Genomic DNA, 27,187 nt, shown 5'->3' on the forward strand with positions numbered 1-27,187 from the left:
GCTGCCCATCCAGTGGGTTTCATGTGTTTTGAGCTTTTAAAATCCAATTGTGCTGGTATATTAAAGGGACTGAGGACAGTGTAGACCTGTCTTCTATAACTATCAGCAGCTTTCTGGGTTGCTGGCAACAGCCTTTCAGTGAATTTGTAGAAAAAATAATCTCCATCTTAATCATCCTCTTGCATTATTTGTGTAGGTTGTAGTAAAGTTCATTTGGAAGGAGAAGGTGCTGGAAGACTGCTGGGTAGAGGATCCTGAGCTGGGGAAAGTTACTCAGGAGATTGCAATCCTGCAAAAGCAGCAGCACCCCAATATTATTAAGGTACAGTATAACGCAAAGCACACAGCTTTTAAGCACACAGTTTGACTTATTCTTCACTTTCTCCAATCTTCCAAAGTGATCTTCCATCAGACTGTTTGGTAGCTAATAACTTTTACTGACATTTTCTTAACACAGAAGTACAAAATACAATAAATATTCTAAAATTGCTTGTTTAATATAGTATTGATTCTTTAAAATACACCCACAACATTTATCTGGGCAAATTAGTTGTCAGAATTATCAATGCACGATAACTAATAGTTGATTCTTGTTAAAATGGTATTTAAACCCGTGACATTCCCCTCTGCAATCTGGACAGGTGTATTTCTGTGTCACTCCAATCCCTCACTCTTAGAGCCCGTTTTACACTTTTGTGAACCCCTACTCCTGGGTCAGCCCACACACAGCCTACAGCAAGCAAGCTGCTCCTAACTCAGTGAATGAGTGCCTCTAGCCAGCCACTCATGGGATTATACAGTGATATGACCCCAGCCACTACCCCCAGTTCCAGGTGCAACTCTCGGAACTGCCATCTTTCAATGTTCAGTGCTGCCCACAGCACACTGCAAGCTCATTGGTTCGTCAGTTTATCAAAGAAATTGATATGCACCTGCCTTGTCACTTCAAATGGAGTCTTAACACACCTTTAACCACAATGCAGTGCTTTAGGTAAAACAAACAAACAAATTTATTAAGTACAGAAAGATTTTAAACCATTATAAGTCAGAGGAAAGCAGGTCAGATTTGATCAAAAGTAAATAAAAGGCAAATTGTATTCTAAATGAAGTTTAATACTTTCAACAACCTTACAGTCTTAGATGATTCTCACCACAGGCTGGCTGATCTGCCTCCCAGCCAGGCTCGCCCTTGGATCAGCATTTCAATTGTTTGGTGGTGTTTGTAGATGGAGGTGGAAGAGAGAGCGTGAGCAGCAAAATGTTTCCCCTTTCCTTCACCCCCCTCTTTAGTGTCAGTTGACAAACAATGTCCTTGTATGGATTCATCCATGCCTGAGACACATGAGCATCCCCTTATTGATGCTTAGGCTGGTCCATTATTTCTGGAAGAGCTGGTTTGTTTTATGCATGCCTTAGTGAGGTGCGAACTATCTCGCTGCTCTTGCAGGGTTTTTGCCTGAATCTGCTTCAAGCTATGAAACACACCTTTGGGAACATTACATAGCAAAGCTTCATAACCATAACATAGGACATTGCAACAAACATCTCTCTGTAATAAGGTTCATTATGTCATAAGCATTCCAAAAACATCTTACATGACATACTTTGAATTAAACAATACACAATTATACTATAAGGGTGAATATGAATGATACACAATTACATGTGGGTGCAGTGTGTCACACTCCCACCGCACAAGGTAAAATCAGTATTTGGAGACTAAAATCTTTCAGTGTGGAACTCTGTGTCCTTCTTGATCTTTTTTGGTAATGATCATAATTATATACAAAAACATAAACATTAACTTAGCTTTACTACATTGTTCCTAGGAGTATGGCAAACCAACCAAACCCACTCTCTCATCACAGCCAAACCTTTGAAGTCTGTTACAAACTTGTTAGTCATGGCTCACTTCAAAATCTTGCTCTCTAACAATACAGGTCAGAAAAAGTTGGCAAGATTTGTCATGGCTTGCAATTTTTACTCAAAGGCAATGATACAGATGTGAGCCAGATTGTTGCCACAGTATTCAGAAAATTAGGAGAATTGTGACAGCACCTCACTGAGTTCTGCGGTGTCTGTGTTCAGACCATACAGGGGTTCTCTGATTCTGTCAGTGTTCAGAATTCTCTTCAGAACATGCTGGCTTCGTGATGCTAAACAGACCACTTTCAATTAAGAGTGGATTTTTAATTAGTCTGAGATGTCTGTCACAATCATCAAAACCTTCATCTGGTTATCCCTGCAGTTAAAGAGAACAGTAGCTAATACCATTAAACAGAAGGTCTTGATTTATCTTGTATAGGACTCATAGTGGCAAGGGAAACCTGTGAAGTTTGTAGAAAGGTGTAAGTGCTTCCTTTCACCAGTTAATTAGACATTTTTGCAATTGCCTATGACTATCCCAGTCTCAGACTTAATTCCTGAATCCTTTACCTGCTGTATAGGTTTTGGGAATAAGCAGAAGATAGCTAATTTTCCACAAGACACGAGGAGCTTATTTTGTTGAAATTTACCTTTCTCGGGAGGTTCAAGCTGATCACCACAAGACTGAGGAAACCTTTCCCTGGACATCTTGCATACGTCAGACTTCAGTGTTCACAGGGGACTTTATTTCTGGTGGCAGTGACCTGGTAGCATAAGAGAGCTTTAGGCCACAAACTGATGCTCCCTTTTTAAATTTTTGCCCCACAAAAACCCTGGATGATTTTACAAGTTGGGCAATTAATGCTGATGGGCTATGTATGTTTAGAGAGATGTAATTCCCTAAAGATTATAATATGCTTTGATTGCTTCCCCACTGGGAGGTTAATGTCTTTAGAATGCTGTAAACACAAAAAGCATTATAAGAATTACCTGTTATTTATAGGTGCTGGATGTATTTGAAAACGGACATTTTTTCCAATTAGTGATGGAGAAGCATGGATCAGGTCTGGATCTTTTCACATTCATTGATAATCAGCCTGACTTGGATGAGCCTTTGGCAAGCTATATATTCAGACAGGTAAGAGCTAATTTTGAAGTAAAGCATGCTTGAGAATGTGCCAGTTTGACATTTTATGATGGAGGGAAAGTTGGCTAATACAAGAATCCTATTTCACTGGAAAGTTGAGATAGTGTGTGGTATTTAGAGAGTACCATGTGAGCATTTTTGGTCTGAATTGTCACCCACAGTAACCTTTAAAAGACTGCTGCCACAAGTGGGGAAGCCTCACTAAATGTTACCCCAAGTCTCATTAATGAATCAAGTATTGTTATGTACTTTTTCTTTACTGCTGACTCACAAAGATTTGTATAAACTGAAACCCCCCATTATCTTTCTGCTCTGCCTGTTCGGTTGGACTGTGGCTTCACAAAATTAACACTAGATATCAGAATGATTTGCAAATTGTGATGCTATACTTAATTATGGCATCACGGAATGAATGGTGCAGAAGGAGGTGACTGAGGGCTTGTCTATATTTGAAATGCTGCAGAGCTGCACTGCTGTAACTCTTCAGTGTAGACACTACTTATGCTGACAGGGGGTCTCTCATCGGCATAGTTAATCCATCTCCCCGAGAGGTGGTAGTTAGGTTGATGAAGAATTCTTCCGGTCAACCTAGTGCTGTCTACATGAGGACTTAGGTTGCCTTAACTGTTGCTCAGGGTTGTGGATTTTTCACAGCCCTGAGCGACGTAGTTACACTGACCTAATTTTCTAGTGTAGACCAGGCCTTGGTATTTAGGAGTGAGTTATCTTATTTATATAAAACTTCACTTATAAATACTCATACCTGTATAAGCCTGTAATGATGGGAAAGGAAGTGTTGGAAGACTAAATTACTCTTTGGTCAAAGTTGGATTAAAAAAAATTTAACTTGCTGGGTTGTGAATAATCACTGGTGCTCCTAACCCAAGGGGATGAACAAACAACATGGCTACAAGGTACCCTGACCTCACACATTTGGAGAGGGAGAAACCTTAATTAGTTTCCAAATTTCCCGGAGTGCACTACTGCAATTGGATGACTGCTATCCCATTTGGCTGTAGCTCCTCATCTTGTATCGATGAGATGTAAACAACCCCCCAAAATATGATTGTTTTATTCTAGATAAGAGTCCCTCATGTAAATTTCTTTGTATTGTAACCTCCTTGTGCTTCAGATAGTGTCAGCAGTGGGATATCTCCACTGCAGAAATATCCTCCACAGAGACATCAAGGATGAGAACATCATTATTGCTGAAGATTTCACAATCAAACTTGTGGACTTTGGCTCAGCTGCTTACTTGGAACCTGGCACGCTGTTCTACACCTTCTGTGGGACAATTGAGTACTGCTCACCAGAAGTGCTCTCGGGCAATCCGTATGTACTGAACTTGAGCAAAAAGTGCTCTTGTGTTCCTTGTTAGCAATTCACCTGTAAAGCCGGGCGGAGAATGGGTGAGAGAATGACGCTTAAACTATTGTCACTAGCATCTAGTGACATAAATTGGGTATTTCACTCCTCAAAGCTATTGTTTCCAGCTCTGTACATTCAGACAGACGTTGCTGCACAGGTTGCACTTGAGTCATATTTTCTGACTGTTTTCTTCATGACTGTTGCAGAGACTTCATTTCTCTCTTTCAAATGAAAGCTGAGACTGGGGAGCAATTGAGAAACTGGGGGCCCCACCCATTACTTGTTTGTGCCCTTAAGGGGGTGCACCCACACTTGGGAAATGCTGCTTTAAGTTTTGTCAGTTATCCAAATACAATCTAAGCATCTCAGAATGTCTTGCTCATTTTCCATACGTCTTTTATCAAGATCATAAAGGCATTCTCCTTTGCACTCAGCACAAACCTGAACGTTGTCAGCCTGGTGTGGTCTAGAACACAAGTGCCACTTCAAGCTGAACTAATGGGCCTCATGTAGTACTTTATTAAAAGTAGAATGCTGAGTACAGTGCTTTGGTGAGCCTCTGGCTGCCATGCTCTACAATCTAGTTATGCAGCAAGTTTCAGATTTTTATTCCTAGGCTGGTAGGTAGGGTCTAGGTGAGTCATATCACAACTTAATCTGTTCTGTAGTTCGCCTTTTTGATAGTGGGAACCGCATCTTAATAGATGGGTTTTAGTGACCCACTACCCCTCCCATTCATCCCTGTTTATGAACACACATCTCTTTGGCAAGTGCAGAAATTGTTTACATGGAGAAACAAGGTATCAGGGAAATATTTATGTGTTGTAGCTGTCTTTTTAACTTGTGTGTGTGTGTTTGTTTGTTTGTTTGTTGTTTTTTTTTTAAGAAAGAAATCTTGTCATTTCCCACTCCCATCTGTTCTGTCCCCCTTCTCTGTTTGCATCCTGGCACGTATTTCTCTGCTGTTTGATCAGTTTGTTGTCCTAGAATCATAGAATCATAGAATATTAGAATTGGAAGGGACCTCAGGAGGTCATCTAGTCCAACCCCCTGCTCAAAGCAGGACTAACCTCAGCTACATCATCCCAACCAGGGCTTTGTCAAGCCTCAGCTTAAAAACCTCTAAGGATGGAGATTCCACCACCTCCCTAGGTAACCCATTCCAGTGCTTCACCACCCCCTAGTAAAAAACTTTTTCCTAATGTCCAACCTAGACCTCCCGCCCTGCAACTTGAGACTGTTGCTCCTTGTTCTGTCACCTGCCACCACCGAGAACAGCCTAGCCCCATCCTCCCTGGAACCCCCTTTCAGGTAGTTAAAGGCTGCTATCAAATCCCCCCTCATTCTTCTCTTTTGCAGACTAAACAAGCCCAGTTTCCTCAGCCTCTCCTCATAAGTCCTGTGCTCCAGCCCCCTAATAATTTTGGTTGCCCTCCGCTGTACTTTCTCTAACTTGTCCACATCCTTTTTGTAGTGGGGGGCCCAAAACTGGACACAATATTCTAAATGCAGCCTCACCAATGCCGAATAGAGGGGAATAATCACTTCCCGTGACCTGCTGGCAATGCCCCTGCTAATGCAGCCCAATATGCCATTAGCCTTCTTGACAACCAGGGCACACTGCTGACTCATATCCAGCTTTTTATCCACGGTTACCCCCAGGTCCTTTTCTGCAGAGCTGCTGCCCAGCTCGTCGGTCCCCAGTCTATAGCTGTGCATGGGATTCTTCCTTCCTAAGTGGAGGACTCTGCACTTGTCCTTGTTGAACCTCATTAGGTTTCTTTTGGCCCAATCCTCCAGTTTGTTTCCTTGATCATGCTGTCCTATAGTCTGAGCTTCCTCGCCCACTGCACATGTCTCTCTGCTGATTAATTCACTGCTCCCCGGACATGCCCAGGCATTCAGTTGTCTCACTCGCCATCTCCTTTGAATGTTCCTTTCCAGGTGAAGGTTGGCAGTTTCAGACCTGGTTATGGATTCAGTTCCTGAAGGAGGTATATAGTTCCTCCTCCTCCAGGGAGCAAGGATTACTATTAGGTCAGCTCTTCCTCGTTTCCCGCTGTTCATATGGGTCCCCAGGCTCTCCAGCAGCTGGAAAAAAGGAAGAGACTCAGTACTTTCTCCAGACCAGCAGCAAGCACTTTGTGTTGTTCACAGTCTAGGAACAGCTGCCTTGAGCAGATTGATGACTAAGCTGTACACACAGTGTTACCAGTGAATTAACCAAATGTCACTTCTAGCCCTGTGTGAAGCAAGTTACTTTCCTTCCCAGATGGGATGTGAAGTGGCGGGATTCTCTTGGGAGAGGGTGTTTCAGAATGACATGGGGTTTCCACTGAGCTGTCTAACGTGTAGTTAAAAACTGGTTAGTAAACCTGGATCTACACTACAAACGTATGTAGGTATAACGACTGAAAATCCACACCCCAAGCGATGCAGTTATACTGACCAGACTCCCGGCGTAGATAGCACTGTGTTGACAGGACAGCTTATCCTACTGACATAGCTCCTGCCTCTTGGGGAGGTGGAGTACCTATGTTGAGGGAGAAGATCTCCCACCACTGTAGGTAGCGTTTTCACTAAGTACGACAGTGGCACCGATGCAGCTGCAGTGCTCTAAGTGTAGACAAGCTCTAATTTTGGCCAGGGTTCAGTAGTCAGTCTGGTCTTCTGGCCACCAGATATATATTGCAGCTATACTGGCCCTCTTTGTTCAGGAAGGGTAGGTTCTGATTTCACCTAGACACTAAATGTAACTAGATGTGGTTGTTCCTTTAGTGACTGTTAATTCATGTTGCATAATCACTTTGCAGTTTTGCATAGTTTTATCAGTTTCTGTTTAGGAGAGTCCCAAGACTAAAATAACAAGAAGTGTTGTAGGTGAGGAAAAATATGGAGTTGTGAGAGGGAAGCTTGTGTGGTGCCTCTCAGTGAGAAGTGCTCTCACTTTTGCTAACAATGACTCGCCAAACTGAAGGTGGGAAAGGGCCAGGGATTATATGCATGTTCATGACTGTCATGATGAAGACAGTATAGGACGGGTTCTCAAACTGTGGGGTGGGACCCCTCAAGGGGTTGCAAGATTATTATGGATGGGAGGGGTTGAGCTGTCAGCCCCCATACATACTGTGGCTGCGACTATCAGCCACATGCATGGCTGACAGCCAGAGCCCTTCAGATATGGATGGCCAGAGAGCAGCGTCTGCTGGCCAGGAGCAGCAGTGCAGAAGGGTACTATGGCATAGGGGTGTGGATGGCATGGCATGGCATGGCATGGCATGAGGGGGGTCACCATTTTTGGGGGGAGGTTGTCAAAGCCTGAAATATTTTCAAAGGGAGTTTCAGGGGAAAAAAAGTTTGAGAACCCCTGGCATAGGACAACTAAGAGTGTTTATATATTTTTCTGCTTCAGCATTTATATAGTTGTGTAAAACTCTTACAATATTTTCATATTAATTTTCATACCTTGAAATAGAATTTGGAACCACAGATACATGTTATAAATATGTGTTCTACTTTTTATCCATCTTAGTATATTTGTACTTTGCATTTATGTAGCCTTGTGTATTTTTGTGCAGGTACCAGGGACCGGAACTGGAGATGTGGTCACTTGGCATCACTCTTTATACCCTAGTATTTGGAGAGAATCCCTTCTGTGAATTGGAGGAGACCATGGAGGCCGTACTAAATCCTCCTTACAGGGTATCAGAAGGTGAGTTTTCATTTATCTGTGCCATTCATTGCTAATGGAACTGACCATAGTGGAAGAGATCTTGCCAGAAAGAACCTTGGTGTAGCTGAAAGCGCACAGTGTATGTTAATTTCTCCAGGTTTTGCCCTCTTCTCAGGAATCTGTCTCATACATGCTCTCAGTTTATTAAACATCAGTTCTCATCTTAATAAGAGCTGTGACATGTAAATCTGTATATTCACCTGCTTTGATTAAGGAAAGTACTTTAATTCTTTACACATCTGGAAGTATCTGAACTGGCAGTATTTCAGATTCCACACCTTCATTATGGTGAGTTCACTCTTTCATTCATTATCCCAAGCCACCAAGTTAAAAACGGAGTGAGCTGAAACAAATAACATAATGGTAAAGTTCAGTCTACTAGATAAGTTTAAGGTCCAGTGATCACCAGCGATCCCGTGGCTTGAATGCAAATTCAGGCTTTTCTTCACTTAACCATTGCCAATCAGCATTGTTGACTTAAGAGGTATTGCTGATCACTTCCTCACCTCAGAGGGCCCTTTGGAATATGAAGGTCGTTTGCTTGCATTTCCAACTTCAGAATTGGTTTCCTGATCTGGACTAAAAGATATTGCTGGTCTTGCTTCTTGGTAGAGGTGTTGAAGAGAAAAAGCATGTTGTGGGTTGATGAATCTTTCATCAGCCACCTCTCTGTAGGTGATCTTAGGAGTATTATAATGACAGAAAGAGTCTCTACAACTTTGCAATTATGAATTTCATAGTGTTTTCCCTAAGCCACCGGTATGCTCTTAAAAGAAAAACAAACTCAAACTAGAGCTCCCTTCAGAATGTCCAGAAAGGCACTGGTCTTGGAGTGTGTAGGTGGCCACCAGGGGCACCAAAGTTATAATAGGAGCAGCGTGCAAAAAAACCCTGCTGTGCATGTATTGTTGGAATTTTTCTATTGTTTCACTCCCTCCCCCCCCCGTGTCTTACTTCTTTTCAGTTTACTATTTACACAATGTGGAAGGCTCAAATCATTCTCCATGCCAAGCAAGCACAGCCCTGAGTGAATGAAACAAAACAGAGGAATCCTGACAGGAAGGCAGAAGGGGTGGGGGATGGGACTGATGAATGCTGGAGGGATCTGGGGTTACAAATTTACCTAGTTATGAGTGTTGAATCTAATTTGCTTGGTGTGTCTTGTGACGTCATACCAGCAGTGTCAGAGTAACTAGGACAAAGAGCCACACCTCTGATTGTCTCTCACTGTTTGTTTGTTTGTTTATTTTGCTCAGATCTGATGACTCTGGTGTCTGGTCTCCTGCATCCTGCTCCAGAGCAGCGCACAACCCTGGAAAAGCTAGTAGAGGATCCCTGGGTGCAGCAGCCTGTGAACCTGGCTAACTACACGTGGGACGAGGTGTATGTCTCCGCCAGGCCAGGTAAGACATCACTCTGATAATGACATTTCCCCCCCTAAAGTATTCACAGAATCATAGAATCATAGAATATTAGAGTTGGAAGGGACCTCAGAGGTCATCTAGTCCAACCCCCTGCTCAAAGCAGGACTAACCTCAGCTATATCATCCCAGCCAGGGCTTTGTCAAGCTGCAGCTTAAAAACCTCCAAAGATGGAGATTCCACCACCTCCCTAGGTAACCCATTCCAGTGCTCACCACCCTCCTAGTGAAAAACTTTTTCCTAATGTCCAACCTAGACCTCCCCAACTGCAACTTGAGACCATTGCTCCTTGTTCTGTCATCTGCCACCACTGAGAACAGTCTAGCTCCATCCTCCCTGGAACCCCCTTTCAGGTAGTTAAAGGCTGCTATCAAATCCCCCCTCATTCTTCTCTTTTGCCGACTAAACAAGCCCAGTTTCCTTAGCCTCTCCTCATAAGTCCTGTGTTCCAGCCCCCTAATCATTTTTGTTGCCCTCTGCTGTACTCTCTCCAACTTGTCTACATCCTTTTTGTAGTGGGGGGGCCCAAAACTGGACACAATACTCTAAATTCGGCCTCACCAATGCCGAATAGAGGGGAATAATCACTTCCCGTGACCTGCTGGCAATGCCCCTCCTAATGCAGCCCAATATTCTATTAGCCTTCTTGACAACCAGGGCACACTGCTGACTTATATCCAGCTTTTTATCCACTGTTACCCCCAGGTCCTTTTCTGCAGAACTGCTGCCTAGCTCGTCGGTCCCCAGTCTATAGCTGTGCATGGGATTCTTCCTTCCTAAGTGGAGGACTCTGCACTTTTCTTTGTTGAACCTCATTAGATTTCTTTTGGCCCAATCCTCCAGTTTGTTTAGGTCCTTCTGTATCCTTTCCCTACCTTCCAGAGTATCTACCACTCCCCCCAGCTTAGTGTCATCCGCAAACTTGCTGAGGGTGCAATCCACCCCATCTTCCAGATCATTAATGAAGATGTTGAACAAAACCGGCCCCAGGACCGACCCCTGGGGCACTCCGCTTGTGACCGGCTGCCAGCTAGACATGGAGCCATTGATCACTATTCGTTGAGCCCTATGCTCTAGCCAGTTCTCTGTCCATTTTATAGTCCATTCATCCAACCCATATTTCTTTAACTTGCTGATAAGAATACCGTGAGAGACAGTATCAAAAGCTTTGCTAAAGTCAAGGTATATCACATCTACCGCCTTCCCTACATCCACAGAGCCAGTCACCTCATCATAGAAAGCAATCAGGTTTCCTTTGAATAAGATTTACAAGAAGAGGTGGAAATTTGACTAGGAGTCAGTGGAGTCTGATCATAACTAGGAGGTACTCTTGTGACTGTCTCAGATACGGCTGCTGTTGGTAGATGGACTTTTGCTAAATACGTGTCAGTGAAATCCTAAGTGGTGCAGACTGGGTATGGTCATCTTGTTAGTGGAATCTAGGCTGGCGTGGAGAAGATAGTGTAGGGGGGAAGCTTGTACGACTAGAATCACAGCTGGTATTAGCACAGCTCAAATAACTTGGGCATGCCAGTTGATGCTGCTTTAAGATAGACCTCAGTGCTTGCAGAGATTTAGCTTGTACCTGCTTCCTTACTCTGCAGATTAAAGCTTTGTTTCTGGAATCTATGCCTCTGGGTTTGAGGCACATGCTAGCGGATAAACAGGGGTTTATGGCTCATCCCTTAATGCCTGTTCCACCTTTTGTTTTTCTTCCTCCTTAGAAAGCAATAATTTCAGAAACCGCTCTGCTGAGCATAGTCACAGAGACAGCCAGACAGCTCCTTGCTTGGAGAGTGAGCAGAGACTGAGCAATGATGCCTATGACAACGAGCTCACAGATCCCCAATTGGAAGGAACATCCACTGCTTTGGAGCAAGATCTGTTGACCTATCTTCAGCACCAGGACTGACATACAGAGAACACCACGCAGTCTGCACATTGCAGATTCCCCCTCCTGTTGGAGAATAGCTCTCTATTCATCAGCCACTTACTGTCCTCCCAAGACCTAAAGAAGTGTCCCATTAAGCGCTTCTGTTTTAACAGACAGATAAACTGTAGGTACTAGAAGACAGGAGTTGCTGACCAGTGAGAGAAATCTCTCCATTGTTACACCATTGGTTTCGTGGACTTACTGTAACAGAGGCCTGTGATGTGAAAGGGTTTGATAGTGACGTTATAGAGCCAGTCTTTGACTTCAGGCTGATCCATTCTAGACTCTTAAATGCAGAAGCTTTTCAGTTTTTCCCAGTGAGCTTTTCTGGAGATCACCAACAGTGATTGGATCCAAATGTGCCTTTCCTCTCTCCTCTCCCTTGGGCCATCAGCATTTCATCTGGACAGGCCCTGTGAGCCTGAGACAAGGCTATAGTATTGATTAAACAGAATCCAGCAGTACATTTACCAGATTTTCCCATCTGACTTTAGGATTTGTCTTGGACAGGCCTTCTGATGGTTGTCATTCCTAATATAAAGTTGACTCCTATTTAGGAGAGCACTGCACACACCTACATATAGTTTCCAGTTTGGGCCAAACCTCTGTTTATCTGAAACTGCAATGCTCACACCATAGCTGTTCAGAAGTAAAATCAGCTTAGACCTGGAGCACTGCGGGGCATGCACTCTTCCCAGCAGTTGGGGCTCTGGTTGAAATCCTATTCATGTGAACAAGGCTTGGCACAGTGGATGCCGATGAGCCTTTTCTGCAGTTGTCAGAATGTGCTTTGAGGGCAAGCATTCCCTTATGAATGGAAAGACTACGTTTGCTACTATCTGTTTCTTAGCTCATTCATGTCTAGAACCTGGAGTCCTAATGTTTGCTGATTGAAGGAACCCCAGTTGATCACCATCCTTTATCCTTTTAATGGCAGAGTGAAGCTGAGTCAACCCATTTTTCAAGGGGGATGGAGTCTGACCGAATTCATATTTGAAAGAAACATACGGTAGAAAATCCCAGTGTGGTCAGTTGGTTTTGACTTTATTTCTCTGTTTAATAGCACTTGATTCTGGAGTACGGGAATGCTGATTTTTGTTGTTGTTGAGTGTGCTGTTTTCTATACAGAAAGACTAAGATGTAGTCAAGCTTAGAAACTGACCTACTTGGTTCATAGTTCTGTTGTAAACCTTGTCTTAAGGATTTCAAAAATGTAGTTTGGCTTTTCAAGTGATCCTTACTGCCCCACAAAATCGAATCAAGACTGAATACTTGCTGATCTCTCAGTAAACAAGATGGTGGATGCATGGTTTTGTCTATGGCAAATTGTATGGGTTGTCAGGGCTTCAGTAATATAACTCCATCAGTCAAATCTTTTACTGAACTAGACTTTTCTTAATTTTCTTTCTTTCTTTTTTTTTTAATTTGTCATCTAGGCCAGAACTTCCACAGAGTGACCTCCCAGACTTTGGCAGTGCTGCAAAATCTTGCTCATAATCTCCCCCGCCCCTCCCCACAAGGAACTGTCATTCTGTACCATAGATGAGAGAGAGAGAGAGAGAGAGAGACTATTTAAAGGACCCATTTTAGTGCACTGTGGCTACATCTACACTACAGCTACACTGCTGTAACACTTGTGGTGGAGATGCTGTAAGCTCTCCCATTGGCTTAATTACTCCACCTCCCATGAGAGGCAGTAGCTATGTTACCCTTGAATAACATAACTTATACAGACCTAAGTGCCTGTGTAGACAGTGCTATGTCAGCAGGAGAGCTTCTCCTACTGACATAGCACTGTTTACATCGGTGCTAAGGTTGGTATAAATTATATGTTTCAGGGATGTGGATTATTTACACCCCGAGCAACATAAATTATACCGAAGTAAGTTGTAGTATAGACAAGGTCCATGTGTGAATATTCAGGAAATGGGGGAATTGGATACAAAACCCCAGGGCAGTAGCAGGATTTATACATCAAAGTACCTCTTGCTGATGCTGTATTGCAGTACATAATACCAGTGCTATGGGACTGGGTTGCTCACTGAATTCTGTATAGCTACCCTCACTAATAGATGCCTCATATATGATGCTGCAGGTTTGAAGGATTCTGGACAGATGCAACTGAGATGTGCACACAAATAAAAGGGGACTAGAGAGAGACCTCACTGGACCTTGTTCCCCTGTAACAAAATAAGAATTACAGTTGCATCTAAAAAGGTTTATTCAAGAAAATCCTATAGCAAAAGTGTGTGTCTAATTCTACTGAGTAGATTACATTTTAAAATGGAAAGTGAAGGATTTTTAACACTCTGTTTAGGTTTTTATAATACAAAGTATATTTTTATTTGCTGTGGTTTTTATCAAAATTGTGCTGTATCACTGTTTCCTAAAAGTGAACAGAATAAACATTGAAGTTCTTAAAGTGTCTCTTTGGCTGTGTCTTTCACGTGTGTTGCTGTGTGAGCTGTTGACTTACAATGAAAGGCTTGTTTCTTTTAAAAAAAAAAAAAAAAAAAAATCAGGTACATTAAGCCTGATCTTGTCTTCCCTCTTTTTGCCAGATGATTCCACTGGCTCCTTGCCTAGAAGTTGTCAGCCCTTAAATTATGGGGGCAGAGATGTTAAATTTGTTTGTTTTTTGTTTTTTCTTTCTTCTAACAGAAAACCTGGTTTTAACCAAAAAACAGATGTTGAAACATGGAGAATAAAAATTACTTCCCCTCTCAATTCAACCGTAGTTCCGCTTCCTTGGTATCTGTAATGTCATAAACTTAATAGTTCTCTCGTCATTCCCAGAACCTGCCAGGAAAAACTGGTATAGATCTGAATTTCTAGATTTACAATCTTTTTTCCAAGACCACCTAATAGGTTAAAGAAACAAAAAGTTCTCAGTCCCAGCTCTCATCTTCTTTGTCATGTGGGACTTTGCTCTGAGCACTCTGAACTGCTCAGAAATCCAGAAATAAGGGGGCTAAACTCATAGCCTGAGCACGAGGCCGAGGTAGGACTGCCTTTGGTTCCAAAACCCTAATTAGGTAACATTCAACTTGACCATTCAAAAGTGGCTTTGTTTAATGTGGCTACTACGTTTATAGATATTGGTTTATTAATTATTAATTAATATTAATATTGCATTGATTTCTGATGGCTTTTTAAAAAGATGGTATATCAGAGTCAGAGTAGAACATCAGTACGGGCCAGGCTGGACTCATGGATAATTTCTGGTCATGCCTACTCATTGTTTCTTGTAGTTTCCTTTGCAGGCCAAATATAACAAAGAGCTGAAAAGACTCTGCAAAACTCCACTTCATGTTCAGTTGCTGCTTGGAAGAGGAAAGGCCAAAAGTCATGGTAAAAGAGTAAGTTGTGCATGAATGAGGAGGGCACTGTGTATGTGTAGCCATGTACTGTGCAAGGTCAGCTGTAGGAATAGTAGAAAAGAGGCTATGTGGGGGCTGAAAAATGGAAGAGTTAGAACTAAGGCCATCTACAGCCATACCACTCTGAATGTCCCTGGTCTTGTCTGATCTCAGAAGTCAAGCAGAGGTGGGTGTGGCTAATACTTGGATGGGAGATGGCTGAGGAATACTGGATGTGTAGGCTTTTGCCCTCACTGCCATAAACTGCATGGTCAGCCTCCCAAACTTACTTTACCTCCCAAGTTGTTTGGCTTTTCCTCCCTCCTCTGATTTCCAAATAAAAGTACCTGCTAACCTGCATACAGGAGCTGGAAATCACACCCGCTTCCAAGTGGCAGTGCCGAGGAAAGCCCTTGTTGAAGAGAACACTACCATTCCTTTCTTCAGATTCCCCCATAGAGCAGGGCTGCCCAGAAAAGGACTTCATGCTGAACCACTTTCTGCTCCATCTCCCCAGCTGCAGACCTGAAGTTCCCTCATTCTCTCATCTTGGGGTGGTGATAGGGGCTTGGGCGATGCAGGGGAGGGGGGGGTCTGCTGTGTGTAGGGAGCAGTGTGTGTGAAGGATGTGTTACTGCTGCTCGCTCCACTCCCTCCATAATTGAGTGTGTATGTGTGTGTGTGTACACACTATGCACACGAGGGGGCTGCAGTGTGTATAAATGGGGGTGGGGAGCTGCCAAACTAGTACTAGTTGTATGTGAGATGGAAGGCACTGCAAGAATATACAAACGTGTGTCTGCATGAATTGCGAGGGGGGGTTCTCCATGGTGTGTGTGTGTGTAGGGGGAAGGAGTCTGCAGCGTAATCTCCTTGGGGCAGCGAAAGTCTCCTTTGTTACTTGTGTATGCCATGCCCAGCACAATGTGGCTTTGCTCCTCTTTTCAAGGTTTTGGGCACTACCCGCAGTGGAAATAATCAGTGTGTGGGGATGAACTGGGAATACTGGGGTTGGGGAGTTAGAGTGTGTGTCAGAATTGTGGGGGATGGGGCTCTGCACTGTCTGGGGGGGGGGGAGTTGTGTGTGTAAATTGTAGGCATGGAGGTTCTGCAGTATGTGTGAGAATTGTTGGGAGGGAAAGACTGGGGAGCAGTGTGGGTGTGAATTGTGGGTGGTGGAGGTCTGCACTGTATGTTTGAGGGATATGTTAATTATGGGTCAGTGGAATGAGCCGCATTGTGTGAGAGAACTGGGGTGAGGCTCTGGTGTGTGTGTGTGTGTGTGTTTGAAATTTGAGGAGTGAGGAGATTGAGGTTGTTCTAATTCGGGGGGCAGCATGTGGTGTGAGGGAAGACACAAAACCAATACAAAAGTGAATTTTGGAGGGTGGGTAGTGTGTCTTGCTCAATGATCATTGCTGGGGTTGGTTCCGGTGGGGAATTGTAGTGAAGAGCTGCAAAGAATAAGTTAAGGAAGTGGAACTGCTGCAGTTGTGAAGTGTGTTGTGCGTGGCAGTGGAGTAAGGAATGTGGAGGGTGTGTTTGCTCACACAGTGTCTCTCAGTTGTGTTTGTGTGGAGTGAAATCCTGTACAGTATGTGCTGTGTGAGGAGCAGGGGGAGTGAACAGTCTGAAAAGGGGCCCAGCTAGCACTGCACATGTCTAAGGTCATACCACCCTGAACGGGCCCAACCAGGTTCAGCCTGGTTATACTTGGATGGGAGCCTCTGAATCTGCAGCCTCTTTTCTAGCGGAGTAGTATTGTGTATTAAATGTCTTGCTCTAGTACTGGGATCAGTTCTGGGTCCAGTTCTGTTCCATATTTTCATCAGTGATTTTGATAATGGCATACAGAGTACACTTATTAAATTTGTGGATGATACCAAGCTGGGAGGGTTAGCAAGTGCTTTGGAGGATAGGATTAAAATTCAGAATGATCTGGACAAACTGGAGAATATGTCTGAGGTAAATAGGATAAAGTTCAATAAGGACAAAGGTAAAGTATTCCAGTTAGGAAGGAACAATCAGTTGCACATGTACAAAATGGGAAATGATTGCCTAGGAAGCAGTACTGCGGAAAGGGATCTGGGGGTCTAGTAGACCACAAGCTAAATATGAGTCAATGGTGTAATGCTGTTGCAAAAAAAACAAACATGATTCTGGGATGTATTAGTAGGAGTGTTGTAAGTAAGACACTAGTAGTAATTCTTTCACTCTACTCCACACAGACTAGGCCTCATCTGGAGTATTGTGTCCAGTTCTGGATGCCACACTTCAGGAAGGATGTGGACAAATTGGAGAAAGTCCAGAGAAGATCAACAAAAATTATTAAAGGTCTAGAAAACATGAGCTATGAGGCAAGACTGAAAGAACTGGGTTTTTTTAGCCTGGAGAAGAGAAGACTGAGAGGGGACATGACATAGCTTTCAAGTACATAAAAGGTTGTTACAAGGAGGAGGGAGAAAAATTGTTCATCTTAACCTCTGAGGACAGGACAAGAAGCAATGGGCTTAAACTGAAGCAAGGGAGGTTTAGGGTGGACATTAGGAAAAACTTCCTAACTATCAGGGTGGTTAATCACTGGAATAAATTGCCTAAGGGGTTGAAGTCAAAAGTCACAGAGGTTTGTTGTGACTTCTGTGACTAAATCGTATCCATAGTCACAGTGCAGTCTCCTTTGGTTGATGATACACCCCCAGAATTGGTCAATTCAGTTTGTAGTCTAGAAGTTCTCTTGGATTCATCATTGATGCTAAGCTCTCACTGAGCAACGTCCATGAGTAATGCTTCCTGCCACCTCTGGCTGGCTAGGGGAAATTCCATCCCATCGTGGCAGATGATGACCTGGACTCCCTTATTCACGCTTGTCATCCCTCAGCTGGACTGCAGCATGCGATACACCAGGAGATGAAGCCTCCAGCACTGAGAACTCCTCCTAGTACAGAAGGCTGCAGTACATCTCAGCAACACAGGCACCCATGAATGTATCAGACCTGCCCTCTGCTCTCTACACAGACTTTCCATAGAATTTCAAATCAGGTTCAAGGTCTCAGTCCTTCACAGCGCTCCAAGGCCTGGACCCAGGATAGCTAAAGAGATCTTATAAAGCTCTGGGATGAAGACCATGGTCAACAACTATGCAGTATTGCCAGCCCCAAATGTTCAAAAATCATGAGTCAGGCTCACCAAAAATCATGATTGACTGTAAAAATAAGAGATGTGGTGTTCTTTTTATTGCCTTCTGCTTTTTGAGCCTTACGTTGCAGGGGGGTTGTGTGTGTGTCACAGTTTGAAGCTTTCTCCACAGCCACAAGAGGTAGAAACTTACTTTTGCTTTAAGAATGAAGGCTGAAATCCTCACAAATCCACTTAACTCCAGGGGCTGAGACTCCAAGGAATACAATAATCAAAAGACTTATGACAAAATCATGAGCTGGCAACACTGACAGGCTTGCCCATTTTGGTTGGATGTATTCCTGGAGATTTCATCACAAGAGATCCTTTAATTAAATATTAAATCTTTAATTCCTGGAGACTCCAAGACAATTCTGGAGCCAATTCTCCTAAACCAACTCCAAGCACAAACACTGGGCCAGACAAAGACATGGTCCCTTCAATACTCTGCAGGGCTGTACTTCAAAGCAATCCTTCCCCCTCCTCAACCCTCCTATTCCCCAAACCTAATTCTAGACCAGAATGATTAATGGGGCTTGCGCTGCACCTTCACATATATTTTGCCCACTGAACACACAAGTCATGGTGTTTGTTCCATGCCCTCCATAATTAGACTGTACTTTTTACTGTCATATCTAAACACCTTCCACCAGTGTCTAAAACTATGTCACATATTGTTTGTTCTCTGCTTCTCTCCTCAGAGGAAGAAATATGTACAGTGGAGCGTCTTCTTTTGATAGCCTGGTGGGAGGCTGGAGGGGGAGGGTTCTTGTTTTTGTTCCATAACTATAACTGTTGCAATGCATTCCTTACAGAAGGCAGGTCAAAGAATACATAGCTATACCTGGTGCAATGTGTTTGTTACAGGAGGCAAGGTCTAGCACGTGGAGCGGAACGTGATGAGTTTGGGATGGCTCCTGGAGAAGTTCACTCCAGTGTCTCAGACTAGCCCCTAAGAAAGCTCTCCCTCCCACACCAATGGTCTTTACTGTGATTGTTGAGAGCTCAATTGTGCCAGAGAAGCAAACTGCAGCCAAGAGCTGCAAAGCATGTGTTGAGGTGTTGCTGTTATGAAGTGTGGTGTGCACAGTGCAGAATGTGGAGAGCATGTGGGTAAAGACAGTAAGTGGGAGTTGTGGTGTGTGTGCACGCGAGCATGCAACAACGTGCTCTGCAGATGTGCTGTGAGGGGCAGGGAGAGGCAGGAATGAGCCTGAAAAGCAGCCTAGCTAACACTATTTATGTGTGTGGCTTTACTGCCCTGAATGTGCTGCTTTCAGCTGCTTGCAGAAGCTTGGGGGGGCCTGGTTCGTATCTGGAAGAGAAACTGCAGGGGCATACTGGGTGTTGTAGGCTTTTGCTTTCAACAGCTGACGAGGTGGTTCTCTGCCAGCTGCCTTTCTAGCTCTTACCACTCTGTGTTGTATGATAGGGCAGAGCACCTGCCACGCTGCATGGAGAACTGGAAACTGTACCAGCTGCAGGATAGCCAGCAGATGTTGCTGAATGAAGGGGAAAGGAATGGAGGATCTCTCCCCTCTGGTTCTTGGGGGGGGGGAGGAGGAGATATCTAAGATTTGAGGCAGATGAAGGAAATAAACCGTGCAGTGACAGACCATTAGATGCCAATCTTTCCCATAACCCTTCAGTGCTGCTGGGCTCAAAACCTCCTTCCCCGTTAATCCTGCATCCCCCTGTGCTCACAGGGAAAGATATTCTCCTGCCGGCTGGGGAATGCACACGTCTCAGCCGGCGGGGTGCTGAAGACCGGAGCCCCCAGGTTAAGCGGGGGGGGGGGGAAATCGCAGTTTTGCTAAGAGGCTGCGTGCGCCGCCAGGGGTGCCAGGCCAGCGCCAAAGGCACAGACGTCGCTGAGCCGAACTGGCCCGGCCCGGCCTGCAGGGCCGCGCGTCTTCGTTCCTCCCGCGCCCGGCAGGGGGCGCTGGCCACGCCCTGCTGGCTGCAGCGCCCTGATCCCCGGCCCGGGTTCGGTCCCTGCCAGCCGCGCCAGCTCCCTGAGGAACAAACCGTCGCCCGGCCCGACCCAGCGCAGGGCAGGCAGCGGAGCCAGGCACGGCCCCGGCCCCGGCGGCGCAGGACCGCCGGCGCTGTGTGCTCGCAGGGGGGGCGCGCGGGCTAACGTCGCCACGCGAGGCTGTGGCCTTCCCCGCCCCCCCCGCGGGGGCCGCGCTGCCAGCGGGCGGGGGAAGGGGAGCCGGCCGGGCCAAGGCGCAGGTCCAGTTCCCGCGATCCCGGCCCGCCGCCGCCGGGAACTGACCGAGCCGCGGGCGCCTGGCTGCTGGCCCTGCGCTGGGACCGGGCGCGGCCCGCGGAACGCGCCTCCCTCGCCTGGTTTCCGGGGGCCGGGCCGGGATCATGCAGCGCAGCAGCCTGGGCCCGATCCGCGTCTGCCGGCAGGTGAGCGGCCCTGCAAGGCGAGGAGCGGCCCGGCCCGGCTGGGTCAGCGTTTGGGGCACCCTAGGCCAGGCCCGGCCTGGCCCGGCCCGGCCAGCCTGTGCACAGCGCTGCCTGTCCCTCGCAGGGCCCGCGGGTGGGACTCAGCGTATAGGCAGGGAGTGGGACAGCCCCAGGCTCCCCGCCCCCTCCGGCGTGGGTCCGACAGCTCGGGTGGGCTTCCCCGCCTCGCCCCCCGGCCGGGGAGCAATCCCGGGGCCCCACCTCCCCTCCCTCGGGCTGCCTCCTTTCCCGTTCCCGAACACCCATCCCTATGGCGAGAGCTGGCCGGGCCGGGCCGCCCCCAAGCTACCCCTTCTGGCCTTTATTGCTGGGCCGGGCGAGTCACACTGGGCTGCGAAGTGCTGCAGAAACATAAAGATGGTTCCCTGAGCCGATCCCCGAGCCGCAGTGTGGCGCCCACCGATCCATTGTAATGCAGCTTGATTCCTTTCTAGTAGCTGTCGGGGATGAGCGAGCAGGCAGGCAGGCGGCGGGGCGGCCTGCAGTGGGCAGGGCAGGGCAGGGCATGCTGTACTGTACTGTACTGTGCGTGGGGGTGGGCTAGTGGCATGGAGATAGTTCCCAGAGGAATAAGATGGTTGCAGACCAAGGTGGTACCGCTGGTGGATCATGAATGAGGTCAGGATTGTGTCCTATTTGAAGTACTGGTGGGAGTGGGTCTGGGCCTGCCCAGAACTAAAAGCTGGGCTTCCTGCAGCACTGCCTTATCTAAGGGGAGGAACCACTACATCCAGGCTCCACTTGATCACAGGGGATGATGAATGTAAGAAGAGGAATGGGAGTGAAGGTTACAGAGCAAAAATCTGGGATCCAGAGAGGGACACGGAGCAGACAATACCCCCTGCTCCTTAAAGGAGGCCAAGGAGACAGTGGACGCTGCCCAGAGGAACTCTGCTGGGAGGCATGACTACCAGGGAAGGGAAATAGGCTCCAAGGTCACAGAGCAGCCCCTCCCCTCTGTCCAGCTTCCTTCTCCTGGAGTGGTGGATGGCCATCTTGGCCAGTACCAGGAGGAAGTTGACAAGAAGGTCTCACAAATTTGAGGGGCCAGGGATGGGGTGTGCATGAATCGGGAGGTGTGGGGGAAAATGCAGCCAGGGACCTCAGTAGGAGGTTCTGGAGGAGCCAGAAGAGGGACTGAAGCTTTGCGCACCCTGTATAGATGCAGCGAGTGGGAAATCCTGGTGCACAAAGGGGATAGGTGCTGGGGGAGTTCATGAACCACACCAAGTATGTGCCTGTACTCATGGCTCCGTGAAGAAGCTGCCAGCTGATATCCTCACCGAGCTGTGGGATTTAGAGTGGAGTATGGACTGGCACACTGGGTTCCTTGCCCTTGGTGGTGGCAACAGGTCTCGCCGCTTGGTGCTGAGGGGACACGAGGGTAAGGAAGTGAATAGTACGGGGTACAGGATGCACAGATGTTTCATGGGCATGGTTCGGAGGTGGACTGGCTGGATATCATGCCATGTTGGGGACATCTGGGGAGGCTTGCGGTATGGGCCTGATGACACAGTCTGGGCAAGGATCCAGGGGTGAGAGGCGGGCAGGGAGCAAGACTTGCTTAAGGAAAGCAAAAGAAGCAGGAGGCAAGGCTGCCCTCGCCACCTGGAGTACACAGCGGGAATGTCCAGGATGGACAGCCTCATGTCCTGGCTGCATCAGGGTTGTGTAGTGAAGGAGACTGTTACCTGCAGGACCCCTGCCTCCTTTGTTGCAGAAGTTGGAAGGTGTATAGGTAATGGAGCGTGGGATTGGAGAGAGGATGGTCCCATGGCACTTAAACGCTGCCTTGGAGAACAGGATTATATCTCTGCCTTTGCCACAGAGTTTCTGTGTGATGCTGGGCAAGTCACTTACATGAAACTTTTCACAGGTGTTCTTCATTTTCTGAGACACATGGGGTCTGATTTGCAGAAGTGCTGAGAACTCACTGCTGCAGCTGAAGTCACCGGGAGCAGTGCTTTGAACATAGTGCTATGTGATGCCAAGAAAATCACATCCCAGGTGTCTCAAGCTGGTCACCTGAAATTAGTGGGCACTTCTGACCTTAATCTCTTGTGCTTCAGTTCCCTGTCTGTAATTTGGGAATAATGCTGTACCTCACTGGAAGGTTGGGAGGTTAAATTTATTAATGTTTGTGTTGCGTGCTAAAAAGCCTCTGAGGGAATAATTCTGTGCTCAGTGCAGGGTTTGACTAGAGTGCAGTAATTAAGACATGGGACCACACACTGAATATTGAATATAATATTGAACAAAATATTGAATATAATAGAATCATAGAAGATTAGGGTTGGAAGGGACCTCAGGAGGTCATCTGGTCCAATGTTTCTCACCCTTTTTGCTACCAGGGACCGGCTTCCTAGACTGTGTCAGGGAGATCTCAGGGACCGGTTGTTGAGAAACTGTCCAATCCCCTGCTCAAAGCGGGACCAACCCCCACTAAATCTACCAAAAGATACCTATTCAGCAAGCACTGTCCATCCTGTGCACTGAATGAAGCAGGAGTCCTGTGGGAAAAAATAGCATGTGATCATGGAATTAAAGACTAGAATAATGAATACACACAAAGTGGCCAAAGTGAAGTTGCATGGCCATCCTTAATCCTGCCATTTCTTAATTTATGAGTGTTTGATTTTGCTACCTGACCTTTTTTTATATGGAGTAGTCTATATAATCTAGTGTTTGCTGGAGCAATTTCAAGCATCTTAACTATTGGGCTTCTCTGACAGGGCTTCCGATTATATAAAGTAGATAACAGATTCATTTTATTTTGAGTTGGATACTTCATGTAAGGAAAAATTGTGAAAAACAAACCACAGGAGATTCTATTTCCCTTTATTTTTGTTGTCTTAAACAAAAGTTTCTGTTTGTATTTTTGGAAACTTTTACGTAGGAAATAATGGTCTTATTCCTACTCTTATGTAGGAAATAAGTGAGTTCTTCCATTGCTGCTTCCTTCAATGTCCCAGATTCATGAAGAATTATTTAACTTTGCTTTTTATTTTTATTTTTTTTAAAAACAAAACAAAATCTGCTGCAACAAGATCTTTTTCTAGAGCCCTAGGCACTAGTGTAGTGCAACTAATGATGACTAATTAAAATCTGGGTTATTATAATCACCTTTTAAGATAAGCTGCAGAGCTGACAAGTGCTGTGTGCGCTCAGTCCTAGATGGTGTGCTGGTTTAATGTCAGTCTTCCACAGTGCAGAAGGATGGACTCCGTGATTGGAAGGATCTCTCCTGTGTCTGACCTCTCTGATCCTTCTGTGCTGACTCTTTGCAATCAGCTTGTTCCGTGGTGTGTTTTTGTAGGTCCTGTGTGGGTGCAGGCTGGTCCCCATCACCCATCTCTCTGTTATAAGACAGCCTTGGTTGTGTGCTTCACCATCTGCTGGAACTGCTGCCTCGTTCTGCCCTTTGTTAAGCAGCGGGCATAGACTGGCGTTTGTGGCCTCATCTGAATGGAGTGGCAGGAGCATGTCCTCCGCTGGCTGGAAGCAGGACACTGATGAGCCAGCACGCAACGGGAAGCTCCTGGAAGCTATCCGTCTGGCCCTACGGGCACAGCAGGGACAAGCGGATGTAGGGAGCCCGGAGCTGGGGAAGATGCTGGATTCATTCTCCAACATGGGATTCAGCACCTCTCAGATAATGCAGCTCTTCAGCTTGCAGCCAAAGCTGGCTCCTCAGACGTGGCTGATGGTGGTTTCCGAGCTCGTCCTCTTGGGTTTGGACGCCAACTCCACGCTGAGCATCTTGCAGAAGAGTCCTGAAGTGCTAAGGATGACAGCACAGCAGCTGCGGCACCGTGCAGAATACCTGCGGAGACTGGGCCTCGGGGAAGGTACCATAGTGTTGCACATTTACTGGCTTATATCCTATACAGTGCTGAAGTGCTGCCAATATTACCTCCTGCCCTCAGACGTTCCCCTCTCTCCAGTTACTCTTCATGGAGTGAGAGCTGTTTATTCTGGTATCCTGAGGATATGCTGACAGATCTCTTGCAGCATGATGGGAAAAAACTCCCATGGTATAAGAGAGGGATTGTTGACACAGGGACTTTACCTACCAAAATGATGCACATGAACTCAGATTGCTTCTAGCTCTGCCTTTGGTGTGGTTAATAGACTCATCTAGACTGAGCGTATTTGCACCCTTGAGTGCTTCAGCTGTTATTCCTGCTGCCAGAAATAGCACAGAGTCACGGGCTCATTAGGCCTGGGAAGGAAAGTCAGCAAATTAATTAGCGCCATCCCAGCTCTGTGAAACATTTTACAAGTATGTTTTAAATCTCTTCCCTCGGCCCCAGCGTGATTCCCTCCTCCCTCCCCCCACCTCCCCCAAAATGTCGTGCAACCTCTGGAAATGCTGATCTGCACCAGCGAGCAGGGCTTCTGGTGTTCTACCCCTGTCTGCCATCCCATGCATCTCTGGCCCAACTGAACTGCAGCTGACAGAGCAATCCCTGTGTTACTAGTGAATCGCAGTGCTCTCCCCCTGCCCCCCAGCACGAATGGATGTCATTTGATGGAGACTCATTTGCCATAGCTGTTAATTTTCCCTTGTGCTTGTGCCACTAATCAGACACAGTAGCACACTGCCTGCTCTCCTGCAGTTTAGGAGGTCTGTGGTTGTAGGGGGTCTCTGCCGGTATGTGCGGGGAGGGGGCAAGCTGTCCGTTCCTTAGTGGATGAGTGTGAGGGAGGCTGGGTTCTGTTCACAGCAGGGCATCTTTACTTCACATAACATCCTGCTGGAGGGGCAGGTGGCTCAGGCTGTTTGTCGGGCGTGAGACTCCTGATCCCTTCTGCTACCTGTGAGCAGGGAGAGGCAGACGAATCCACCTCTGCTTCAAACCTGACTATGCAAATCTGCTGCTTGAGTCCCGTCCCCCTGTAAGTTATACTGTCCTCCCGCATGCTGAGCGTGTCTCATTAGCTGCCCTTTTGTCTGCCATAGGGAGCCTGCAGCGAGTGGTAAACAGCTACCCTGGTATCTTCTCCTTGCCCTGGAAGAAGATAGATGCCGTGGTTCAGGTGTTCAAGAAGTGCCTTTTCACAGTGGCTCAGGTGACGGAGATTCTGCGAAGCTGCCCCAGCGTCCTGCTGGAGGAACCCCATGACCTGGAGTACAAATTCCAGGTGAGGCTGGGCCTGTGGGGTTGGCAGAACTCCTTCCCTCGGGGCTTGCTGGCACACTGAACCCATCTAAAAGTCTGACAGGTGGGTTGGACACTCTTGCACATGGAGTAGGAACCCAAGTGGGAATCCCCAAGTTTATCTCCCCACAGGTATCTGTCCTGTGCCGCACACCTATATCCGAGTATCCTGGGATTGGTTTCTCGAGTGCCCCTCAGTCTGAGAGATCATAAGGAGAGACCAGTTTCTTGGCCTGTGTAGAGCAGCCTGCATGTGAATTTAGTGGAGATACACATGCAGTATGCACACAGTTTCTGATTAACTGGGTCTGACTGGACTGTAGATGTTGGCAGTTCAAGGTGCTGTCTTCTTTTACAGAGACCAGTTTAGAGGGACTGAGCTATAGTATTTTTCTTGCTTGGTGTCTGTTGCACTGTTCTCCCCTTAGTCTTCCTAAAAGAGAGATGACCTCCAAAATGCAACACTTGAAGTGCACTTGTATTTAATGTACCGCCCTCCTCAAAACACCCTCATCAACAGTGATCCCATCAAGATACCTGTTCTACCTTTGAGTTCAGTCCATAACCTCAGATGTTCCCATATCTGATCTAGTGTAACCTCCATGGAGCAGGGACTATGTCTTGGTAAATGTGCTTCCAGTGTGCACAGCACTAAGCATTCACAGTAGGTGGATTAGAACTCCTAACTCTGTGGCTAGTTACCTGCGTCTGGAGGAAAAGTGAAGCACAGCTTTTATAGCGCCTTAGCTCCAACCCAGTCAGTGTATTTCCTGGGAGATGTTGACAGCAGCTAAACAGGCATCTCTTCCTTCTACTTTGCAGCCTTGTATTTTTAATCTCCCTCTGTCTTTCCTGCAGTACGCGTACTTCAGAATGGGAGTCAATCACAGGGCGATGGTGAAATCTGGTCTTTTCCGAACTCCGTTAGCTGAGATCAAGAACCGGCACATCTTCTTAGAGCGCCTGGGGCTTTATCAAACCCCTGACAAGAAAGGCCAGACCCAGGTCGTCAACCCGAAACTGAAGGAGATCATCCGAGTCTCGCAAGGGGACTTTCTAACCCAGCTGGCCCACTCCTCCCTGGAGGAGTTCACGGTCTTTAAGAAGCTGCTGGCGCGGGAGGAGGAGGAGGTTATAGCGTCCGAAGAGACTGACTCAGCCAGCAACGGGGAAGGGGAAAGGTCTGACAGCAAGTAAGGAAGCGTAACTCCTACCCAAGCTTCAGTAAGGGTTCCATTGAGGTCATGGCCAAAGGCATTGGTGGAAACCTCGCCATGTGGCACGGCTGCTCCTAGACGTTCCCTTCTGATCCGTATGCTTTGTGGTATCGCCATGACCTCACTAGTTGGGAAACATTTGGCCACAAGTCACCTGGGCCCCAGGCTGGCTCCTAGCTGCTGGCTGGGGGCAGGCAGTCCTGTGTCTGTTTTCCTTATTGAACTGAGGCCCCTGTACTAAAACCAATAAAGCCCAGACCCTCCAGGACATGAGTGCCCTACTCTGTTACTTTGCCTGATTTCCCCCAGCCCCCAATCGCTGTCTGAA

General features: G+C 46.6%; 2 protein-coding genes across 4 annotated transcripts in view; both read left to right on the top strand.

Annotated features, from left to right (window-relative positions):
• Positions 1–14,785, top strand: part of PASK (PAS domain containing serine/threonine kinase) — a 33,155-nt gene extending 18,370 nt beyond the window's left edge. Inside the window, exons 13-19 of one of the 2 annotated variants that reach the window (XR_010918158.1) lie at positions 197–322; positions 2,870–3,004; positions 4,146–4,345; positions 7,960–8,093; positions 9,371–9,517; positions 11,261–12,496; positions 14,721–14,785. Coding sequence is in view for 1 of the 2 variants with exons in the window: in XM_067539016.1 (XP_067395117.1) it covers positions 197–322; positions 2,870–3,004; positions 4,146–4,345; positions 7,960–8,093; positions 9,371–9,517; positions 11,261–11,448 (930 nt within the window). In the remaining variant the exon portion in view is untranslated. Of the gene's footprint in view, positions 1–196; positions 323–2,869; positions 3,005–4,145; positions 4,346–7,959; positions 8,094–9,370; positions 9,518–11,260; positions 13,892–14,720 lie in introns of those variants that run through there. The other variant, XM_067539016.1, reaches the window with a different exon arrangement.
• A 4,933-nt stretch (positions 14,786–19,718) lies between these two features.
• Positions 19,719–27,127, top strand: MTERF4 (mitochondrial transcription termination factor 4). 2 transcript variants are annotated; one of them, XM_067539020.1, is made up of 4 exons: positions 19,719–19,782; positions 23,797–24,328; positions 25,444–25,625; positions 26,501–27,127. In XM_067539020.1, exons 2-4 carry the CDS (start codon positions 23,962–23,964, stop codon positions 26,837–26,839), a joined length of 888 nt encoding a protein of 295 aa, XP_067395121.1. In that variant the 5' UTR covers positions 19,719–19,782; positions 23,797–23,961; the 3' UTR covers positions 26,840–27,127. The 2 variants fall into 2 exon arrangements, with proteins under 2 accessions (XP_067395121.1, XP_067395120.1); XM_067539019.1 differs by lacking the exon at positions 19,719–19,782 and adding an exon at positions 20,270–20,420.
• The last annotated feature ends 60 nt before the right edge of the window (positions 27,128–27,187 follow it).

This window comes from Emydura macquarii, unplaced genomic scaffold, assembly GCF_026122565.2.
Source record: "Emydura macquarii macquarii isolate MOO-44397 ecotype Brisbane River unplaced genomic scaffold, CSIRO-AGI_Emac_v2 contig_499, whole genome shotgun sequence".
NCBI lineage: Eukaryota > Metazoa > Chordata > Testudines > Chelidae > Emydura > Emydura macquarii.